The sequence below is a fragment of the Hyaena hyaena genome, unplaced genomic scaffold (assembly GCF_003009895.1).
Source record: "Hyaena hyaena isolate Hyena2069 unplaced genomic scaffold, ASM300989v1 scaffold_181, whole genome shotgun sequence".
In the NCBI taxonomy this organism is placed as follows: Eukaryota; Metazoa; Chordata; class Mammalia; order Carnivora; family Hyaenidae; genus Hyaena; species Hyaena hyaena.
The window spans coordinates 1,011,398-1,033,979 of NW_024080813.1; the positions used below are offsets into that span (position 1 = coordinate 1,011,398).

At 36.1% G+C, this 22,582-nt stretch overlaps 1 protein-coding gene across 1 annotated transcript in view; it reads left to right on the top strand.

Moving 5' to 3' along the window:
- Window positions 1-22,582, top strand: part of LRRC9 (leucine rich repeat containing 9) — a 118,212-nt gene that overhangs the window by 60,439 nt on the left and 35,191 nt on the right. Inside the window, exons 17-26 of the mRNA XM_039240754.1 lie at window positions 29-148; window positions 5,757-5,948; window positions 7,055-7,180; window positions 9,076-9,210; window positions 10,449-10,626; window positions 12,721-12,941; window positions 14,623-14,745; window positions 18,889-19,019; window positions 20,983-21,091; window positions 21,819-21,958. Coding sequence (XP_039096685.1) covers window positions 29-148; window positions 5,757-5,948; window positions 7,055-7,180; window positions 9,076-9,210; window positions 10,449-10,626; window positions 12,721-12,941; window positions 14,623-14,745; window positions 18,889-19,019; window positions 20,983-21,091; window positions 21,819-21,958 — 1,475 coding nt within the window. The remainder of the gene's footprint in view (window positions 1-28; window positions 149-5,756; window positions 5,949-7,054; window positions 7,181-9,075; window positions 9,211-10,448; window positions 10,627-12,720; window positions 12,942-14,622; window positions 14,746-18,888; window positions 19,020-20,982; window positions 21,092-21,818; window positions 21,959-22,582) is intronic.

Here is a 22,582-nt window from a genome sequence, read left to right on the forward strand (position 1 = left end):
TTTTATTGTACATTTCATTTTATTTCAGAGTCTGAATCTACATGGAAACAGCTTGAGTAAATTGAGAGATCTCTCCAAGTTAACAGAACTTCGAAAACTTACTATCAGCTTTAATGAATTTACCTGTTTAGATGATGTATATCACTTGGTAAGAACTGCCCTTTTGAAATTACTTAAGTAGAATAAAATTATTAATTTAATAAATTATTTTGTAATTATGACCTCAAATATACCATATTCAGGATTATACAGCTCAAAGTATAAACAAACATACATAATGATATGTTGCCTTGTCTAAAATAGGTCTTAGATTCAGATCCCATTTGCAAACCAAATGAATTTATTAAAACTACCCCAGACTTGTTTTTAAAATGTCTTTTGGAAATTGTCATTTCCAGTGTTTTCTCATTCTTATTTTTCTGCTCCTGAGTCCTTATTTCTTCATTTTGTAGTTTACTACTTCATATCGAAGGCTGTCAATTCTTCCCATTTGTTCATTTTTCATTTTGTTATTTCTCTTTCTTTCTGCCTTGTTCTTTCTACCTGAATGTCATCTCCATGGACCTTCTTGAGCTTGTGTTCACTCTTTCACAGATCATAGGACAAATACAGTGATGCACATGTACACATAGTTAAGCATTTTGTCTGGCATTTGTTTTCTTTGTTATATATCATATAACAAAAATAATCACCTATGTGGCTCTAGAATTCCAACCCAGTATCCCCTGATTCCCTGGATCCCAGGTCACTGACATACCTTTTCAGAATACATCATCCTCCTCCTCAGCTCTTCTTCATTCCCTACCTGCTTTCAACCGTATCAAAGCCCTTGCATTGCTGCTTCTCCTGCTCTGGTAGGAAATCTGACTTTGCTAACTGACCTTAAGTTTGAGTACTAAACCCCCTGTCTTGTTTCCTTTGGTAACCCGAGGTCCTTTTTAATAGAATCCCTGATAGTCTGGATTCGATATACAGCTAATTAAAGAAGACAGGGGCGCCTGCGTGGCTCAGTCAGTTAAACGCCTGACTTCCGCTCAGGTCATGATTTCAGGGTTTGTAAGGTCGAGCCCCGCATCGGGCTCTGTGCTGACAGCTCAGAGCCTGGAGTCTGCTCCAGATTCTGTGTCTCCCTGTCTATCTCTCTCTCAAAAATAAACATTAAAAAAAGAAGGTAGTTTAATAGAGGTCCCAAGATGTAAATTGTCGGCATTTTTTATTAACTTTTTTTCTGATGATTTGCCAATAGTTCCAGAGGTCATAACAGCCATAATAATTTTGCTCAGGCACAAAATTTGATGAGTAAACTTTTAAGTCATGCAAGGCACTTAGATAGTGAGTTCTTAGCCAGCTGCCCAACATGTATTTTGCAATATAGTTTTGTGGTTCTTAGATAGAAAATTATCTTTCAACATCATAGTTTCACAGCCTACTTATTAGGTTAATACTACGGTGGCTATTTTATAGATAAGAGAACTGAACAGATATGCCTAAGTGGTATTTTCAAATTTTAAGATTAGCAAAGAGAGAGAGAGAGAGAGAGAGAGAGAGAGAGAGAGAGAGACACCTCTCAAATAGCCAGTGTCTGATATATAACTGTGTCTTGAAAAATGACTACAGGAATGGTAGGGGGGTGATCAGAGAGAGGAGATAATCTGTGCATGTCTTTTTTTCACCTTATTAATATAAAATAAAACAGATACAAGGGCACATGGGTAGCTCGGTTGGTTAAGCATCTGACACTTAATTTCGGCTCAGGTCATGATCTCACGGTTTATGGGTTCAAGCCCTGCATCAGGCTCCATGCTGACAGTGTGGAGCCTGCTTAGGATTCTGTCTTTCTCCCTATCCCTCTGCCTCTCCCCCACATGCCTGCTCTCTCTTTGGCTTTCTCTCTCAAAATAAGTAATAATAAATAAACAAAAAAAAAAACCCACCCAGAAACAGAAAACTACATACTTCAAGCATGTGGCTTAGTAAAATTATTACAAGGTGAATGTGCTTGTAACTAGCGCCCAGGTCAAGGAATAGAACTTTGGAACCTACAACATAAGTCCCTTCTATATATGCCCTATCTCTTAAGAAATCATTATCTGACCTTTCCAGTAATCCTCTCCCTGCATTCCCCCCATAGTTCCATCACCCAAATGTGCATCCCAAACCTAGTACAATTGTTTTTGCCACTCTAAAAATTGCTGAAGTCTTTTTTAATTTATAGTTTCTCGTATAATTCCTTCTTTCCTTTTCCATTCCCCATAGTTTATCTGTAGAGATACTTGACCTTCCAATCCTAAGAGTGTCCCACAGTTTGGACCCTGCTGATTTGCTTATGATACAATCCTACATGCCCTCCACCCTTCATATTTTCTGCAAATTGGCAACTACATCCAGAGATTGGATTTGACTCAAGTTCTATTCCTCTGGCAAGACTGTAGGAATCGAATAATGTCTGGTTGACTCAATGCTGGTAGTCATTATTAATGCCTATATCCATTAATTCATCAGTGATGACAAAATGGCAATATTCTTATTCTATCATTTCTTTTTCATTTATTAGTTGGAATATTATATTATATTATAAATGTTGTCCATGGAATTTGGGTTTTATCCATTTATTCTGTTTTATATGTGGGGATTCAGAGAGATTGAAAACTTATGCTGCTTCCACCTCTTTATTCTTCAGTGATGAGTTTTATATGTGTGTTTAATATGATTTATGTTTATCTTGGCGTTACAAAAGGTTCTGATCTAGTTTAATCACTCACCTTCATTCTTATTTTAATATCTTTAATGTTTATTTATTCTTGAGAGAGGCAGAACATGCATGGGGGAGGGACAGAGATAGAGAGACATAGAATCCAAAGTAGGCTCCAGGCTCTAAGCTGTTAGCACAGAGCCCAACATGGGGCTCGAACTCAAGAACTGTAAGCTCATGACCTGAGCGAAGTCAGATGCTCTACTGACTAAGCCACCCAGGCGCCCCTCACCTTCATTCTTATTGTCTTGTACGTTTTTTTAATTTGCCTTTGAGACATCTCACTTTTACTATTATTTCCCTTAAGCATGTCTCTAACATGGAAGTTTTCCATACCTGCCTTGCATGCTACAAGCTGCTTCTACTAGGTTGCAGAAAGTAAACATATTGTTCCTAAATGTTCATCATCCTGGCCTTGCTTGTAAATCAAAATACCCAACCTAACACTGTTTATATAATGGAAGACTCAGGCTTCGTTAATGATCAAAAAATATATGCACTATATGGTTTTTATAGCATTTTTAGAAGTCTAAACAAGACATCCATACAAGATAAATTAAAAATTCCTAAGCTGCATGTTTGTCATTCGCTCACCTGAACTATCAGGAAAAGAGTATCTGAGAAAAAGCAATAAGAACAAATTTGTTTCTCTGAAACTAGCTCCACCATATATATGGCTATTTGCAATCTTAATCTAGATTATGTGCCTAATTTTTTATACAGAATACAGCAATACTTCTGTATTATCTTTTCCAATGAAAAATTTATTGTTAAAGTGTTCTTGATGTCTAGAGAGAGCTAATTTATATTTATAGAGTGAACCATTATCCCTAAGAATAGTTAAAGAAGGTGTTGTGGATTTTAATCTTTGTAAATTGACTGTGCTGTACTGTAATTTAAGAAGGATTTAAACTGGAGCATCAGAAATATTAAGACAAAAAACTCTTCCACAAAATTGAAAATACTGAGTATCTATGAGTTCATAGAGTCATTTTATATCTTGAGATTACAAAAATGAAGATCCTATCCCCGTTTTCAAGGAAAAAAGACAGTTATCTTTTTATGATGTATGGTTCCCAAATACTGGTCTGCATGTAAGTGCTAGAATTTGAGACAAGGTTTTACCACTTTTATGATGAAATTGGGAAAAGACAGCCCATGTAGTAAATTTTTATAAAGCCAAAAAGACTGTTCTAAGGTTATGTCCTTAATACTGTTCAAGAAATTGCAATAGCAAATGATTGCATGTTCGTTTGTTTTACTACACTTACTTAGGAGAATAAAAAGTCAGTAACACTATTTGGTTTCCAGGGATTTTTTAAAGATCTTAATGATTTGTACATTCAACTCTTGCAACCTGAACCACTATAGTAAGTGCTTTTCCAACAATATGAATTATGCTTTATATAGCAGTGACTAATTCTGTGCCAAATTCAAATAGTTGTTTGAATTACCTACAAAGAAATCAAGCTCATTTTTAACCTATAGTAATATTACTTTTTATTTTTAAAAATATGTTGCAAAATATCTTCTTAAAGTCCTTAATCTCTTCTTTGTTCTATGTCTGAATTAGTACATACCTTAAAAGAAAATTTCATTTGCAACAAATAAAAATAACAAATTGAAGTCTTAAAGACTTCTTACAAATAACTAGATGAATATCTGAATAGATAAATGGCTAAAGACAGGAAATACAAGAAACAAAAAACAAAATTTAAAAATGGCTAATACAAAACATATGGAATGATGTTCAACTTTATTGGCAATAAGTAATGTAAATTAAAATAAGGCAGATGAATTGGTGGGTATCTAATAAAATGAACATTCCCATATTCTACTGTTGGAAGAAAAAACTAGTACAAACATCCTTGAAAATTATTTGCCAGTATTTATAAAATATCTTAACAATATAGAAGTCCAAAATAATAATCCCATTTTAAAAAATCTCTTCTTGGGGCACCTGGGTGGCTCAGTTGGTTAAGCATCCGACTTCAGCTCAGGTCATGATCTCACGGTTTGTGGGCTTGAGCCCAGTGTCAGGCTCTCTGTGCTGACAGCTCAGAACCTGGAACCTGCTTCTGTTCTGTGTCTCCCTCTCTCTGCTCCTCCCCAGCTTGTGCTCTGTCTCTCTCTCTCAAAAATAAATAAACATTAATATTTGTTTTTAATCTTTAATGGACAAAATATGAAAGTCTCAGTTAAAGGATCATGATCATGGATGTTAGTTGCAGTGTTGCCAAAAATTAAAAGCCACATAAATGTTCATAGTAATATGTTTAAAATAATCCTAATTATTCACTTATTGGAATATTATACAATCATGAAAACCATTTTAAAGAATATTTAATGACGCATGAATGTTAAAGGTATACAAATTTTGCTATAATACAATCTGTTTTGTGTAAGACTATGTGTGCATCTAATTGAAACACAATGTTTTTCAGTGGCTATTTCTCTTTTTTTTTTTTAAAGCTTATTTATTCATTTTGAGAAAGAGAGAGCAAGCAAGGGAGAGGCAGAAAGAGAGTGAGAGAGAGAATCCCAAGCAGGCTCCACACTAAAGGCGGAGCTGACGCAGGGCTCGAATTCACAAACTGTGAGATCAGGACCAGAGCTGAAATTTCTACCTCTAGAGGTGAACTTTTTTTAACCAGGCGATGGGTTCAATGGTATAAACCAGAAGCCCAGAAAGTAAAAAGTGTAATTCCTTGTTTTGAGGGACAAATTATCCCATCAGTTACTCTTCACCTTCTTTTCTAGGTAAACAAATACTGCCTCGCTATGTTACAAGGGTGAAGTGAGGATTGAGAACTACAAATAAAAGACCTGTAGCTCTTTGGAAGAATATATATGTTGATACCATAATTGCAATATATCTACTGTGTAGGTTTTCTGTAAGAATTACCAAAAAGCATGTAAATATTTAGTGAATCATAAAGACAAGAACTCTGTAAATAGAAACTGTGACCCTTTTTAGCACCACTTCTATTTGTATGTATTGCAGTGTAACCTTGAATATTTGGATGCAAGCCATAACCATGTGATAACCCTGGAGGGATTTAGAGGTCTGATGAAACTCAAGCACTTAGACTTGAGTTGGAATCAATTGAAAAAGTCTGGTGATGAAATAAATATATTATGCAAACACACCACAAGCCTTCTTACTCTCGATATTAGACATAATCCGTGGCAAAAGGTATGCAGCAGATGTATTTATAAAAAAGCAAAGAATCATTTTTATTTCAAAGCCATTTTCTCACTACTATTCAGTATTAGCCAAAAATAGGCAACCTATCTTTGTTTTACTAGAATTCTTTTAAGTATTTCATAAGTTGAATTTAGCATAATGATCAAATGAATTTAATGTTACTATAAGTAAAGATTTTTTTATGAGCTCTAATAGTTTGAGAGTATTGTGGCTTTAAGAGTGTTAGATACCATTGCTACTTGCAAACTGTGGGAGGGATTATATCGTTCAGAGTGCTAGAACCTGTTACAATGAAGCATGGGACCAAGAATAATAGAATACAGTGAGGAAAACAGACTATGAGAGGGAGGGATAAATTTGTTACTTCCCCTGATGAACCTGCATACAGAGACTTATGCTCTGCTATAAAAAGAAATTTTTCCTCGTCATAAAATTACCGAGATTTGTGCTAAGAAATTTCAGTATTCAACGATTATATTGAAGAGTATCTCCAAGTATTGAAAATAAGCCTCAAGCCAAGAAACATCTTTTCCTTGCTTTTCAAAAATGAATATGAGTGGGTTCAATATTTTAAAAAGAGTCTAATGATTGGTTCTGTTAAATTGGCCACATTACTATGTTTACATTGTTGTATTACTTTTTTACTCAGGAAAATTGAAGGTTAGTTTTCTTTTGCCAAAGCAGACAGAGAGTGTGTCTGGTCATGGTACAGCTTTCTTCCCATTGCCAAACTAGATGTCAAGGGCTAAAGATCTATAGAGACTTGCACAGGAGCTGACTAACCCCTGATCTAGAAGAATAGGAGGCACTGCCGTTGTTCTCTGAGCACTTTTCACCACACTTTTCAACAGCTTATAGGACTTCCACTCCTTCATAAGAGTAGAGTCATCTGGCTTCAAACAGATTAGTTTTTTAAAATAATTTAATTTCAGCTATTGAATAACTAAGTGAAACCCTTATTTTTAAGTATATATAAGAGAGTGGGAGATGCATAACTTTGAATTATATGGGAAGGAATGAAGAAGCACACTCCTTTCCATGCCGTAACATATGTAATATTTTGTAAAAATTAACTTTTTGTTATTTTTCCTAAGCCAGCCACATTAAGGCTGAGTGTAATTGGCAGATTAAAGACTCTCACCCATTTAGATGGACTCCTCATTTCTGAAGAAGAAGCAATAGCAGCAATGAAATTTATTACTGGAACAAAGATTACGCAGGTTGGATTTCACTGTTTAATATCCCTTGTGCTGTTTAGAATTTACAAGTTATATTTTCCATATCTTGCATTGTTTTTAAGATTTTGGATCCTCTTTTAGCATGCTAATAAAAATCAATATATAACAACCATATTACTTGAACTTTTTTTCCTGTTTAAATGTATCTCATTTAAATACCAACTGGTTGTTTGGCTTTTCACCCTGCATACTACCTCAAAAATGCCTCTAGGGCAATTGTTTTTTTTTTTTCCTAGTCAACTTGAACACTCACCAGAGTCCTTTCTAGAGCCTACATGAAAACAAGCAACTTTCTGTGGATAAAGTAAGCTTAGAGGCCTTAATAAAGCATTTAGTGAATTACCTACCTAGTATTGACATTAACTGGCTGAAAAAACATAAAACATAACTAATGAACTTGGGCAGGGAATGCCCATATTATCCAGATTAAGAATGCTGTACTTTGGCCAAAGTAACTGCATCCTAAACATCTTTACTCTCGTTCTCTAGCTATGTGCTTCTTGTGAGACATTTGAATGTTTATTCCTTAATGGAATGTTTAATTTTGGATCCATTCACAATGAAGGGAAGAAACTTTTTATTGACAAAAATGTAATTAACTCTTTAAGAAGAGTTGGGGATTTATCCTACCAGAAATCAAAACTTACTAAAATCATTTAAGACAATGTAGAGTTGGCACAGGCCTATAGCACAGAATATAAAGACCAAATATATACACATACATACATGGAAACTTGGTACATTACAGAACTACCTTTACAGATCAAGGAGGCTAGTCAATAAAAGGCACTAGGACAAGTGCATTAAGACTTCATTGTCAAAGTCAAAATCAAAAATGTTTTAGAAGCAAAGAGCAGAGATTATCATTATGACCTTCAATTTATTACACAAGAAACCAAGAGCATATATATAAAAGACTGGATTTGTCTACTTTATAAGTTATTCATCTGTTCCAGGAAAAGATGCTCCATCACATTAGTATTCAAGGAAATGAACATTAAAAGTGCAAGATATACAGATTTACAGCCACCAATTGGCAAAAGTTTTAAAGCCTGACAATATCAAGCTTTAGCAAAAAATTGAAAAGTTACAACTGGTATAACCACTTTGGAAAACAATTTGGCATTATCTAGTAGAGCTGATTATAGAGTTAACCCTATTCCCCAGCAAGTGTGTATACTCCAAAGAAACTCTTGCACAGAAGCAGCAAGAGTCAAGAATCTTTCACATTGCAATGTGAAAAACTGCAATCAGCCCCAGTGTTCATTGATGGGAACATCTTGGTAAGGAAATACTGTACAGCAGCTACATGCAGCAGCCTAGATGAAATGTCATGAACACAATGTTAAGCAAAAAAGCAAGTCATAGAAGAATACATTTATATATTCAGTTTACAGAAGGTTCTAATAAGCGTAAGACTAAATGGTATATTTTTTATAGACACAAACATAGGTCTATAAAGAAAGCAAATGAATGGTAGATACAAAAGTTGAGATCACTGAGCATTGATTGATTCACATGAGGTGAGTGACGGCTCTGGAGGGGAAGGATAGGAAAAGGATTAGGATGGGGCGCACAGGGAGTTTCCAGGGTGGGAAAAATACTCTAGCTCTGAAACTTGTTTAATGAATGGATTAGATGGGTGTTTGTATTACAGCAATATTTTCATAGTTTTATAACTATTACTTTGTAATGGTCTGCTAAAACAAAAAGAGTGAAATATATCAAGATATTGAGAGCATTTTAAGGGAAAGAAAATGTCATATTTTAAAATTATTCATTGGGCCACTCATCTAGGAGAAGGTACTTTTAACTATATATAAATGAACCTCTATATTCCATTTCCCTTATTCATGATGTGGTTTTTATTTTATTAGTTATCACTCTTAGGGCATTCTAGTACGAAAGAGGAGAGACCACGAATACTTAGTATATGGTCTTCTGCCAAAATTCTGACACAGATTCCAAAGGTGGAGCCACATTTACATCTAAATGGAAGCTGGTACTTGAAGGTAAAAATGAATTCTATTTAACTAATATGAAAGCTTAATTTCAATTGATTTTTAATCACCTTGGGTCCATGTATCTTAAAGAGGACACACAGACAGGTAAGGAGCAGAAAACTGGAAGAGCCAAATTAAAATTAAACAAGGAGGTCAAATCATGAGTGATAATGTCGTGGGGACTAGGCCTTAATGGTGGACACCAAAGAACTGGAGATTTAGGGTAAATGTACACTACAAGACCGAAGGGTAGATTTGGATAATGATTCAAAATAAGCAAGCAAACTTTAAAGCACAGAACGAGAGATCAAGCAAAAAGTTTGGGTGACAAGGTAAAGGAAATCAAGAATCCTGGCATGACACTAGGGGACCTGGTCACAGTTCAGCCAAGGATAAGAGAGCGGGTTATAGAGCTCCCACAGCTTCTTTTGGCTGCACTGAGCACCCTTATGCCTCTTGCCAAAGACTGAGACTGGGTTAAGAGAAGATGACCCTTGAAAATGGAAGATATCAATGGCATTATTTTATTACCAAATATAAAGACACATTTAGCTGTGATGTATGTCCAGTGACAGCTCTGACTGAGCCCACAGCGAGTTTTGGAATTAGAATGGCCCTTTAAATTTGTCCCAAGTCCTGCTGAGATGGGCAGGTCTTTATATCCCTCCATCATTGGATTTGGGCCAACCTGGAAAGGAGCGTGGCCTTGGGCAAGGCAGCTCTGCAGCTGAGGCTGTCCCTGAAGGAGCTGACAGACGAAATCTTTCTGCCCACATCACTCCCAGCAGCTGGGACAACTCTTTCACTGCAGTGGGAATCTGGCACAGCGCAGTGTCCATAAAGCCATATAAATCCCTCTTTGGGTTATAATCTTATCAAATTTTATCCTTTTGTAAGCTTCACAATGTCTTTAGTTCCTGAAGGAATTCTTTTCTTTTTTTTTTTAAGTTTATTTATTTTGAGTGAGAAAGAGTGAGCAGGGAAGGGTCAGAGCAGGGGGAGAGAGAGAGAAAGTGAATCTCAAGCAATGCAGACTCCAATGCAGGGCTCGAACTCAGGAACCATGAGATCATGACCTGAGCAAAAGTCAGACGCTTAATGGACTGAACCACCCAGGTGCCCCTGAGCCTCTGAAGGATTTCCTTTGCTGTTACTTACCACATTTGAGTGATTTCATTAGCCTTTTTGTAACATTGAGTTTATTGATACTGATTCAGAAGTAACATAAAATGTGAATTATTCTACAGATAACTGCTTTAAATTTAGATGGGCAACATCTTTTTGAAATCACAAATTTAGAAAAATTGGAAAATTTGAAATGGGCATCATTCAGCAACAATAATATCACTAAAATGGAAGGCTTGGAATCCTGTGTTAACTTGGAAGAACTCACATTAGATGGAAATTGTATCTCAAAGATAGAAGGTATCTAAGAATTTTAAAATCTTAAAATATGAATGTTTAATTAACAAGAGCCAAAAAGGAATAAAATGGAAGACAGAATTTTGAGGAGAAAGATGTCTAGAGAAGTTCCAAGAAGGTTTGGGGCAGAGTGTTCCAAACACCTACTAGTGGGATCTGTGACCAGTCGCTGTATGTAATGAGCCCAGCTTGCTGACTTTTAGCTCTGACTTCCTTCTTCTCTCCTCTATGCCAGTGTTGACCACCTTTTTCCAAATCTAGCACATTACAAACTAAGCAGTAATTAATATCTGAGTGGGGAAAGTGAATGAATGCGGTGTTTTTGAAAAAGATAAAGCAGCCCAGTTGATTTTTCAAAGTATGAAATTAAGATTACATTTGGAAATTCAAAGACTTCAACAAAAATGAAAACTACTCACCAGAAGTTGAAAATGATCAAATGTACTCTATGACCTTTTATAGGGATCCATATAAAGTACAATGAAGCAGCTTTACTAATGTCAGGTATACGGGCATACACACACACACACACACACACACACACAAATACACACAAATACATTTATCTGGACATAGAATATTTCTGGGTGTACATTTTGCTAACAAGGATGTCCTTGTCAAGGAGCAAAGGTAAGAATTGGAAACATGGCTAGAAAGGAGACTTCCTTTATACTTTACTCACTTTTGAATTGCTGGATTATTTTTAGCACATGTGTGTACTTTTCCATAAGGTAGAAAATTCTATTTCAAAAAATTACATATGCAAAAGCAAATATTAGATATCCTTAAAAACAGTGTGTATAACTGTTATTATATTTCATTTTGATGACTATTAAAAATCTGCTTCTAAAACTTGCTTGATCATAAAAATCACTTGGGATACTTATTGAGTATATAGATTCACAGGCCTCTCCTTTATAGATTTCAATTCAGTAAATCTGGGGTTAGCTCAGACATATCTCTTTAGAACCATCACTAGTCTCTTCCATTCTCATAAAATAGGGGGTTAGTTTTGCTTTGTATGTGTAACTGAGAACTCGTTTCTAGTTTCCTTTTTATTCCCGCCCCCCCTCCCCATTAGCTCACTGAAGGGAAGAATCCTCCAACCTATATTTTCCGTATTACCCACTTTTCAGAGATGATAGTTTTACCTCACTAAGCTTTAACAAATATTTCTCTTCTTTTTCCAGACACAGGTAAGTTTAATATCCATCTAAGGGTTTTTGCTCTGATAGTTTTATCCTAACTTGCCCTAAATTGATTCACTCTCAGCATTGCATAGTCCCATGATGAAGGCTGGTGTGAAGGCCAGCATGGATAAAATGCCCTGAGAACCAATTATTTGCCAAAAGCTGTAACTGATGTTTTTCAAATGCGATTCCACTTAATTCCATAACCCCTTAGAGGTAGATTTCAGTATGTTGTTTTTATGGATGAGGAAAATGAGGCAAAGAGGTTACAAAGTTTTACATAATATACTTATGAACCCAGATCTAGTAGTTATACATTTGAAACCAACTCTGACTCCAAAGTTCTCATCTTTCAACTTGTACTATCCTACCTGCAAAATACCTACAATACATAGCGTACTTAGGGGTTAGATTGTGGTAAGAGGTGGCATTTTCTCAAGTTCTGTCTTAAAGTAGTTTTAAGCACGCAAAGGTAGAATTCGGCCAAGTGGTTCTTTTTAATACAAATGATACCACAATGAGGAATACTTTCCAAAATGTTGTATCTGCTTCCTTACCTTTAATGTTTTAAAATGGGGAGCTAGTGATGATTTTGAGCTTTGTGTTATTGTGATGGTGAAAATCTTAATTATATAATTTGAAGGTTATTTGAAAGTGAAATTCAATATTTCCTATGTAATACCTTCCCTTAATACCTAGGAAGATTGAGTCTACATAGAAATCCAAAATTGGAATTTAATGTATTAGCTGGGACTTTATACACAATATATCCTTCTTAAAAGTTAAAACAATGACAGTTAATACAATAGAGTCTATAAAGAGAAAGAGTAAAATGGTCAGCCAGTTATTTTTAAACTAACTTTTCAGTGCTATCTGAATCATTTCTTGAATTTGCTTACTTTTCTAGGCATTTCCAAGCTGACTAAATTAACCCGCCTCAGCATAAATAATAACCTTCTCAATGGTCTGGAAAAACATATTTTTGATAACATGCTTCATCTCCACTCCCTTTCTCTTGAGAACAACAGAATTACTTCATTGAGTGGTTTACAAAAAGCTTTTACTCTGATTGAATTATACATAAGCAATAACTATATTGCTCTCAATCAGGAGATCTATAATTTAAAGGTGACTATCTCTGGTGGTAATGTTTTTGTTTTTTAAAGTATGTATTGTTTCTTTATATTATGAGCATAATGTATGTTCAGTGTATAGGATTTGGAAAATATAGAGAAAAAGGTAAAGAAAATAAAAATCAAGAACAAGGTTTAGTGAAATGTATTTGCATTCAATTTATGCATACATAAAAACATACATATATATAACCATATAGTCCCCAAATTGATAATCTACTAGGGCAATTTTTTTTTTTTTTTGGACTCAAACAAAATACCCAAGCCCCATCCTTCTAACTAGTGCCTTCCTCAGTATGTCCAAGGATTCCTCAACCTAGTTGGAGAGTAAGAGTTTTTAACATTTCCTGTTCTCAGAGAATTCTTGATAACTTCTCACTTACTGCTTCTTACTGGAAACTCCCAGCTCTTTCTGGCCAACTTTGCCCAGCTTTGTCCTCTTTAATTCTCCCAAAGAAATGTCTAAGGCTACTGTATAACTGAAGTTTTGAAGGCTTTATTGAATGTTTGAATAAAATGGAGGTTTACTACAGCACGATAGGAATTCACTTCAAATGCATTGTGTGACTTAACTTTCTAAAGTTCAATGGCCATTTCCTACCACTGGGACTCTCACAATGGCCTTTTTCCTTCTGCTGATTACTATATTACTAGGACTTTATCTCCTACCAAAAACTTATATCTGTTTCCTATCTTTCCTTACTTTCAGGCTTCTCCCCATCCCATTCCACAAATATAACTACTTCTTCAAAAGCTGCAGAGGCAACCTAATTAATGGTAGCAGCAACAAAATAGACCATTTTACATTGTGATGCAGAATAGTGTTACTTGGGCTTGTCTTAACCTCTCCCAACCACATCTACTCTGGGCCCTTTCTGCACAACAAAGACACATCAAAATGTTCTCATAAGAACATATTTTCCCTTGGGGCGCCTGGGTGGCTCAGTCGGTTAAGTGTCCAACTTCGGCTCAGGTCATGATCTCACAGTTCATGGGTTCAAACCCCGCATCAGGCTCTGTGCTGACACCTAGCTCAGAGCCTGGAGCCTGTTTCAGATTCGGTGTCTCCCTCTACCTCTAACCCACCCCTACTCATGCTGTCTCTCTCTCTCAGAAATAAAAAATATTAAAAAAATTTTTTAAATACAATTTTAAAAGAACATATTTTCTCTTAAGATGAATTCTGCTATTCTCTCAGAATATAGAAGCAGACGGGTTTTATTCCTTATCAGAAGGCAGTATTTTTCATTCCCACTATATCTATAGGCACACATTCATACTATTTAATAAGCCATTCTTCCATAAACAAAGTATATTTTTTTAAACCTAGCAAAGTTCCCTCCAAGACTTTACCACTGATAGATAATACATTTAGCAGCCATATCCTAAAAGAAAGAGATTCTGATCATATAAGACATACCACCAAAATATTGTACAAAATTAGAACTTACTGGGCTGAAAGGATAACTCTTGCAATAAACATATACTTAAAAGTACTGTAATCACTATGAAATGATACAGTAATTCAAATATTAAAATTCAAGGATAGTTAAACTCTTAAGGGGAAGAATCTTATTGTAGTAATATATATATTATATAGATATGTATGTGTATGTGGTAGATAGATACATAGATACATAGCTGTATCTTTAAATATATGTGTTTTTATTACACAGGGTTTATGCAACCTGGTCATTCTCAACATGTATGGAAACATTATTGTATGGAATCAAGAAAACTACCGGTTGTTTGTAATATTTCATCTTCCAGAACTGAAAGCTTTGGATGGAATCTCCATTGTAGGTTGTTTTTATGACTCACAGCATTTGGTCCAGCCTGTACATGTATATATCCACAGGCCATCATCATTTTGAACATTGCCTTATCACTAGTAGATACCCAAACTTAGGTCTCTAAAGCACATTTTTAATCTGGGTTTTAAAATATTCTCCTTTAGCCAAATGTTTTCTAAAAATTTGAGATGGCAGGAAAGGGAAGATACTGCTTACATTTGCACCCATTGCATTCGATGCCTGACAAAAATAAAGAGTATAGGGACAGGATAGAAAAATCTGTTCTGGAGCTCTACCATTATCTTGGGCCTAAAAACAGCTTCCTATTTACCAGAAAAATACAGTTGTATTTTTAAGCCAAATATATTTGAACGAAAAACTGGTATGTCAGTGTTATTAGTAAACTGTAAGGAAGGCGATGTTGCTGTCAGGTGAAAGGTACAAGTCCAAGTTCCCCCACTTGGCCTCTGTTGACAATCTGAAGGTAGGTGCTTTATTATCTGCTAAGCTCACACTCCCCATTGGCCTCCACTGACTCATAAATCCTCTGCCATTATTACTGTGTGGAAGTGGAACAGGCTCCCCAAATATTCTCTAGTAACACTTGTGTGGGGGTGCATTTGCTGGGAGAGGATGAAGATCCAACCCACTCGCTTAGCAAGGGGATGACAGAGAGGTGCCTTATTACACTAGGGCAAGAGTAGAAGTCTGTGCTCCCATCTGCTTTTACAGGTGTTGATGGACCACAATTTATGCCATGCGGTTTGGCTGGAGTAGACCCATTCTTGTCTAAAAGTTTTCTGGCTCGTTAGGCTTCCCCTTTCCTAGATTCAACTATAGAGAACAGGCATTCATGTGAATTTTTGTTTTCTCTGGCTAGAATTTCTGGGTTTCTGGTTTCTCCAGCACCTAGTCTTGTGTATAAGAGGCAAAAACAAAACCCAGATGTAAAGGAAAACCCATGTCTGTGTTTCTTTTACTCTCACACTTTCCCACACTCACAACACTTCTGAATCAAATGTGTGGGTTTTCCACAGACAGGCAATTATCTGAATTCTGACACTATGTACCATAAGATAGGATCAGATCCCACAAGCTAAGGGCTCAATCCCTCAGTGCTGTCCCTACCCCCACTTCAGACACCAATCACAAGTCCACGCTGGCATCTAAGCTTCTGACTAACCGGCTATAAATAGGAGGTTCCCATCACCACCTCCTTGGCTTTTATTAATTTGCTACAGCAGCTCACAGAACTCAGGGAAAAAACTGCTTACTAGATAACTGATTTATTATGAAAGGAATTAACTCAGGGACAACCAGATAGAAGAGATGCAGAGGGCAAGGTATATAGGAGGGGGCAGAGAGCTTCCATGCTCTCTCTGAGCAAACCACTTTTCCAGCACCTCCACGTGTTCACTAACCTGGACTTTCTGAGGCCCCTCCTTTGGAGATTTTATGGAGGCTCTACTATGTAGGCATGGCTGATTAAGTCATTGGCCATTGGTGACTGATTCAACCTCTAGTCCTTCTCCCTTCTCCACAAGTCAGGGAGTGAGGCTGCAAGTTCCAGCCCTCTAATTATAGTTGGCTCCCCTGGCAAACAGCCCCCATCCTTAGGGACTTTCTATAAGATACCCTTTAACATGAACTCAAGTGTGGTTGAAAGGAGCTCGTGGGTGAAACAAGACACTCCTTTCACCTTTATGGCTCTGGAGCTATTTCAGGAACTGATGTCAGAAAACCAAATATTATAGCAAAAAATGCCCCCATATTTCTTATATAGGAAATTACAAGGAGCTGTCTGCCTAGAACAGTGGATGAAGACCAAATATATATTTGTTATTATATATTTTTAAATGTTGATATATTTATTTTGAAAGAGAGAGAGAGAGAAAGAATCCGAAGCAGTCTCCATGCTCAGTGCAGAGCCCCAAGTAGGGCTTGATCCCACAAACTCTGAGATCAAGACCTGAGCCAAAACCAAGAGTTGGACACTCAACCGACTGAGCCACCAAGGCTCTCCTATACTTGTTACTATAAATCACATTATCATTGTCCATTCCTTGGCTTTTTAATCAGTCTTTTATAGCAAAATGACCATAAAATTAAAAATTTTACCATATTACTATAATCTCATTCGGTCATTATCCAATCCATAACCATATGAAAATGTCTCCCAGGGTGAGGCCACTGAGATTTGCAAGCTTCCATCAGAGACCTTTTCAGATTCCAGAAGCAGGAGTGGTAGAAAACACAGCTTCCCCCTTTCAGGCATCTGATATAATTAATTAGGAGACAATATCAGAGCACCTGGGTGTCTCAGTTGGTTGAGCATCAGACTTACGATTTTGGCTCAGGTCATGATCTTGCAGCTCGTGGGATCAGCTTCTGTGCTAATAGCATGGAGCCTGCTTGGGATTCTCCTTCTCCCTTTCTCTCTGCCCCTTCCCAGCTCACACACTGTCTCTCTCTCCCTCTCTCTCAAAATAAATAAACATTTTAAAAAAAGAGAGAATATCATCTCTTTCTCTGAGCCTCTTTTGAAGTGTTAATGTAACATTGGATTTCCCTCATTATATAACTTATTTATTAATTTCTTAGCCCATAACTACTATTTCTCCTTCTCTACATTTACACCCAAACATTTCCACCTTTCCAAAGGTGCTGGTCTAGATTGCAGACAATAATATTAGTCTAGCAAGTGCCTCCCCATCAGTCAGATGGGGTGAGATTATACAGGTGCAGGTGAGCTATTTTTGCCCCCAAGATAATATAGCTAACATTCACTGTTAACCCCAACTTTGCCAGATGGGGTGAAGACAAAACCTATCCCCATCAGGCCCTTAAGAATTCTGACATAAGGTTTAAAATCATAGTTATAGTTTCTTGCTTAGGAATCATCCATCTCTAGCCATGGTCCCTGCTCAGGTAGGAAACAAAAGTTTAGGTGATGTGGGGAAGAATAAAAATGAAAGTGGTATACAAGCATCACCTTCCTTTAGCAAGAACTGCATAATCATACCAGCACCCTTCCCCGGAGACACCAAAAAAACAGAGAAATCTATCCAGTGGGGACATTCCTTTAGCCCCACTCATGTTCACACTGAGTGTGAGCACTCTCATGAAGGCATGTGAACCAGCCATTCATGCTTTTATCTTCCCGCTTTAGACAACAGAGGTTTTAACTGCCCATTCCAATTCTCTATCAAGCTATTACTCTTGAGTAGGATATCTTACTGGCCACTGTTGGACATTATGAGCTGTCAAGTGTGCTCCTTGGTCTGAAGAAAGAATAGTCAGCTGTCTAAATTAGCATGCTATCTTCTGTCTCTGTTCTTTTGCAGCACTCTGAGCATTTGCATTTACCACTGGGTAAGCAAAACCCAGTCTAGAGTCAGTACCTATTTCTGTCAAGACTCTTTTGTAGCCCTGCAGGGCTACCAGAATGAGTCTGACTTGCCAGGTTTGTTCAAGGTCTTCCCGCCAGGGAAATCTGCCACATGGGCATCTGTAGTCTCTGTCCCTTTTGCTGGCAGACAAAACAGTTCTTATTGGTATTCTGTGCCTCAGAGGGTGCAAGAGAAAGATGTCTAGATTAAGCCCATCTCCACACTGCTGTAGACTCCCAGTATTCACCTATTTCACAAACCCAGGTGGCCACTTTAAGTGAGCATATGGGGATATCTGCTTGTCAAATCCAATTACCTTTCAAACCTGGAAGAGAGTACTGATGGGCATCAATGTGTCCTACTTTAATGTACTCCTCAAATTTCCATAGGGCCATGCCCCATATGGGCATCTTGTAATAGGCCAGTTTTCCATTGCTCTTCTGCCTAACTATATGGCCAGGCCAGAACAGTGGATAAAGGCCAAATATATATTTCTTATGATAAATCACAGCAATAGACCAGCAGACTCACCACAGCATCCCATTCCTCAGGTCCCAAGGTCCCTAGCTGGTCTGCCTTCTTCTCTGCACCTTTCAGTCTCCTTACATTTATTTTATATAAATAACGTATAGGAGTTTTTGCTGTATTTAGTAGGAGGTATAGGGAGAAATGAGTCCCCTCCATTTTGACCTAAAAAGAATTAATGTCATTTAGTCATCTGTAAGAGAAGACACCACTTTCTAAATGTCCTTATATATAGGAACCACCAGAGACTGAGTGTGCAAAAGACTTGTTTGGTGGCAGACTTACTTCTGACATGATTGCAGAAAGACAAGGACATTCAAACTTCACCCAAATGCAAGAACTCAATTGGACTTCATCATCCATCAGGTGCAATCATTTTATTACATACTTCTTGATATCATAATTAAATATGCAATTATTATTATCTGAGTAAGTTTTTTATTCATATTATTGAAATATAACCAATAATTCAGAAAATCATCTTCTCTACTTCAAAATCTCATGCTAATTTCACAACTCGTTGAAGTGCATTACCACACCCTATGATTTAAAATGTCAGCAATCTAAGACCTTCTATTTCTTTCTTCTCTAATCACCAAACTTTAAAATTAGAATGTACTAGGTTTGCTCCTCACATATGACTTTAACCCGGTGAAATCTGACTTCTACTGCTACCATTCTTCTGATGCTCTTCTTTTCACTGTCCTCCTGGCAAATAAATCCTTTTCTCTCCTTTTTCTTACTCTGCACTCTTCACAGACAGAGATCTTTAGCTATAGTTTTAATTTATGATGATTATCCTTTAAATTTAGCCAAAACCTTAGCTCTTTACTTGAAAATTCAGTTCCTTTTTAGAAAGCATCTAGAAGACAGTATCCACCTGTTGTTCCCTGAGCCAAAAATCTAAAGGTCATTTCTCTCTCCTTTGTCCTCCATTAGTAATTGATCACCACACTCTACAGTCTCCATAATTATAAGTTTGTCTCATAATTTCCCTCTTCTTTCCATAGTCAGCACCTTTGGCCGAGGTTGGGAAATGAACTATTTTAGAAACTCTTGATGATAGTTTTGGTATTTTATCTTATATAACCTTTCCTGCAAATCCATACCATCATCCAAGATGCAAGTTTTATCAGATCACTTCCCTTCTCAACATTGTTCAGTGGCTTTCCACTGCTTACAGTAAACATAAAATCCCTTTGTATGGCATAGAAGACTCTTTCTGTTTCTATCTCTTGTAACCCTTACCTCTACTGCCCATTACTCTTTATTTACTCCAGAAATTCTAAAATATTTTAGTTTCTTAATCTTAATTACAAGATACTGTTTCATGTTTCTGCCTTTGCTTATGCTTATTCCACTAGGTGGAAATCTTTCAGTAATTTGCCTGATAAATGCTTGTAAATTCTCTAAGGCTCATTTTAAGGTCTTTCTCCACTGTGAAGTCACTACTGACTTCCCCAGATAGGTTTTTTTCTCCCTAATATTCCATTACATCTAACTCTATTATATCATTTTCTAAATTTTAATTTTCTGGACCCCATTTCATGAGGACAGAGACAGTATGTTTTCATATTTGTTATAGCTTTTCCAAATACATTGTCTGCACTTAGAAAATACTAATTAAAATATGTTGAATGAATGACTTATTAAAGGACAAAAGTATGTCATAATTATAACTACAGGTTTTAGGATTTGTTTTAAAAAGTAGTTAGGGTAAGATAATTTAGCTTTATACTCTTCTCTATCATGACTCAAAGGACCAGGAAAGCCATGGACTAGGAATCAAACATTGTTTTTAACTACCAAAGCATTCTTACAGGGTGGAATGCCATAAAAGTTTTCAGGAGATTGCATAGAAAACTCTTTTTTCAAAGACCTCACCTGCTTTCTTTCCACTTTTCTTTCCCATCTCTAAACTCTTCCTGAAATTTCAGAAATAATGTGTTTCACATATATCCTCTGCAGATTATAACCTGAAAATCTTTGATTTACTATATCAACTTCACTACAATTTCATGAACATGTATGTAAATTTATAAAGAAATAGAGATGCTTATTTTAAAAGTTTCTTTTGTGATAGCGCTATGTTTATGTGGTAATAGACATGGGTTTTAAAGCATTCAAATTCTGTCATTTTCTTACATAAATGTCCCCCCAAAAAACATGTATTTATCCAATTATTTGACCCACATATTTTACATTAAGGCAATTTTTTTCATAGCACTTGTCAGATGAGGTTTTCTTTTAATGTTTTTGGGACTGTATATGAATGATTCACCTATATGATTTTCCTATTAAAGTTATGACTGTATTTATCTAAATTCAGAACTGTGGATTTGATTCCAGTTGACCAATTTAGAAATGTGTGTAATGTGAATCTACAAAACAATAATCTTACCTCATTCAGTGGATTGATCTATCTGCCTAATGTGAAGGTGAGTTACTTACTCACAGATTTTATTTTTTTCTTTCAAGATTTTCAGTGCAAGTTGTAATCTTCTTTATTTTGTATTTTTATTTTTTGTAAAATGTATTTTTATGTTATTAAAGAACAGAAATTATTCCTAAAGTGTTTTTTTCATCAGTCAAGAGAAAGTATTACTTTCCAAGATTATCTTGATTGACCTCAGTTTTATGTGATTGTCTTATAAGCAGTAAATCTTACTCTGCAGTAGGAGATGGGATGGAAGGGTGTCTCTACAGTGTGGGTATGGAATGAAATTGTAGAACACGGAGGTTCTCAAAACAGCCTTATTGCCTCCTGTATTATAGCTTTAGCTGTGTTATAGCTTTGGCTGAGCCATCTACAAAAGTCTTTTAAACATAGGGAAGTGGTGATCTTTGCAAATAAAGAATTGTTTCATCTATATCAGGCTTGGAGATATCAAGGGTGCAGATTGAGAACGTTGAGCAGCTTTCTGGGGTCTCCATTATTTTGTTTGAAATATTGTAATTTCCTAACAAGTCAGATTATAAAAAACACATTCAAAGCCAAATCCAGACAATTTATGCCATTTTAACATTGATATATTATTAAATCATGTTGTATAATCCAGGTTTTATCCATACCATCATAATAGGTTTTAGGATGTTGATAATCTCTAATGTATATATACAGCATGCATATTTAAACATCTTATTAATAAGGTATTCTTCCTATAGGTCTTATGCCTCAACTATAATCATATTGAATCAATCATGCCCAGACTAAAACCTCAGACTCACTTGACCAACAGACAGATACTCTACCAGAAAGTGCCTTCCAGTGGCTATGGACAACAAGGCACTTCAAAAATAAACAGGTACTATTCTTTTTTTCACAATTATAAATAATTTTGGTTGGGAGTCTAAAAAGCAGTCAGTCGCATTAGTGATAGCAATAACATACATTTATCTTACTTGATAGCTACATACCAATAATAAATGTCACAAATAAAAAGATACTCAAATAGTCTTTTGTCATTGCTTTTTCCCTGCTTCCAACATTTATTACCCATTAATAAAAAAAGAAAAAAGAATATGAAAAAATGTTGTATATGTAATGTTTTTTAAATTGAGATACAATTCACATAGCATAACACTCACCCTAAACAATGCAGTGATTATTTTAGTATATACACAAAGTTATACAACTACTATGCAACCCCCATCTAGTTCAAGAGCATTTTCTTCACCCAACAAAATAACTCCTTTCTTACCCAGTAGCATGAACTTAGTTTATTTTAACTTTTAACTTTTGTTTTGTTTATGTTTCTAAATAATTTACCTGGTCACTTAATGCCCCAGCACCAATAGAAAAGATACTTTAGAAAATGAGGACATACCTCTCACCTTCCCACACATTTCTGGTAGAACATGAAGATAGATAAACGGGGAGAGAGAGAGAGAGAGAGAGAGAGAGAGAGAGAGAGAGAGAGAGAGATCTC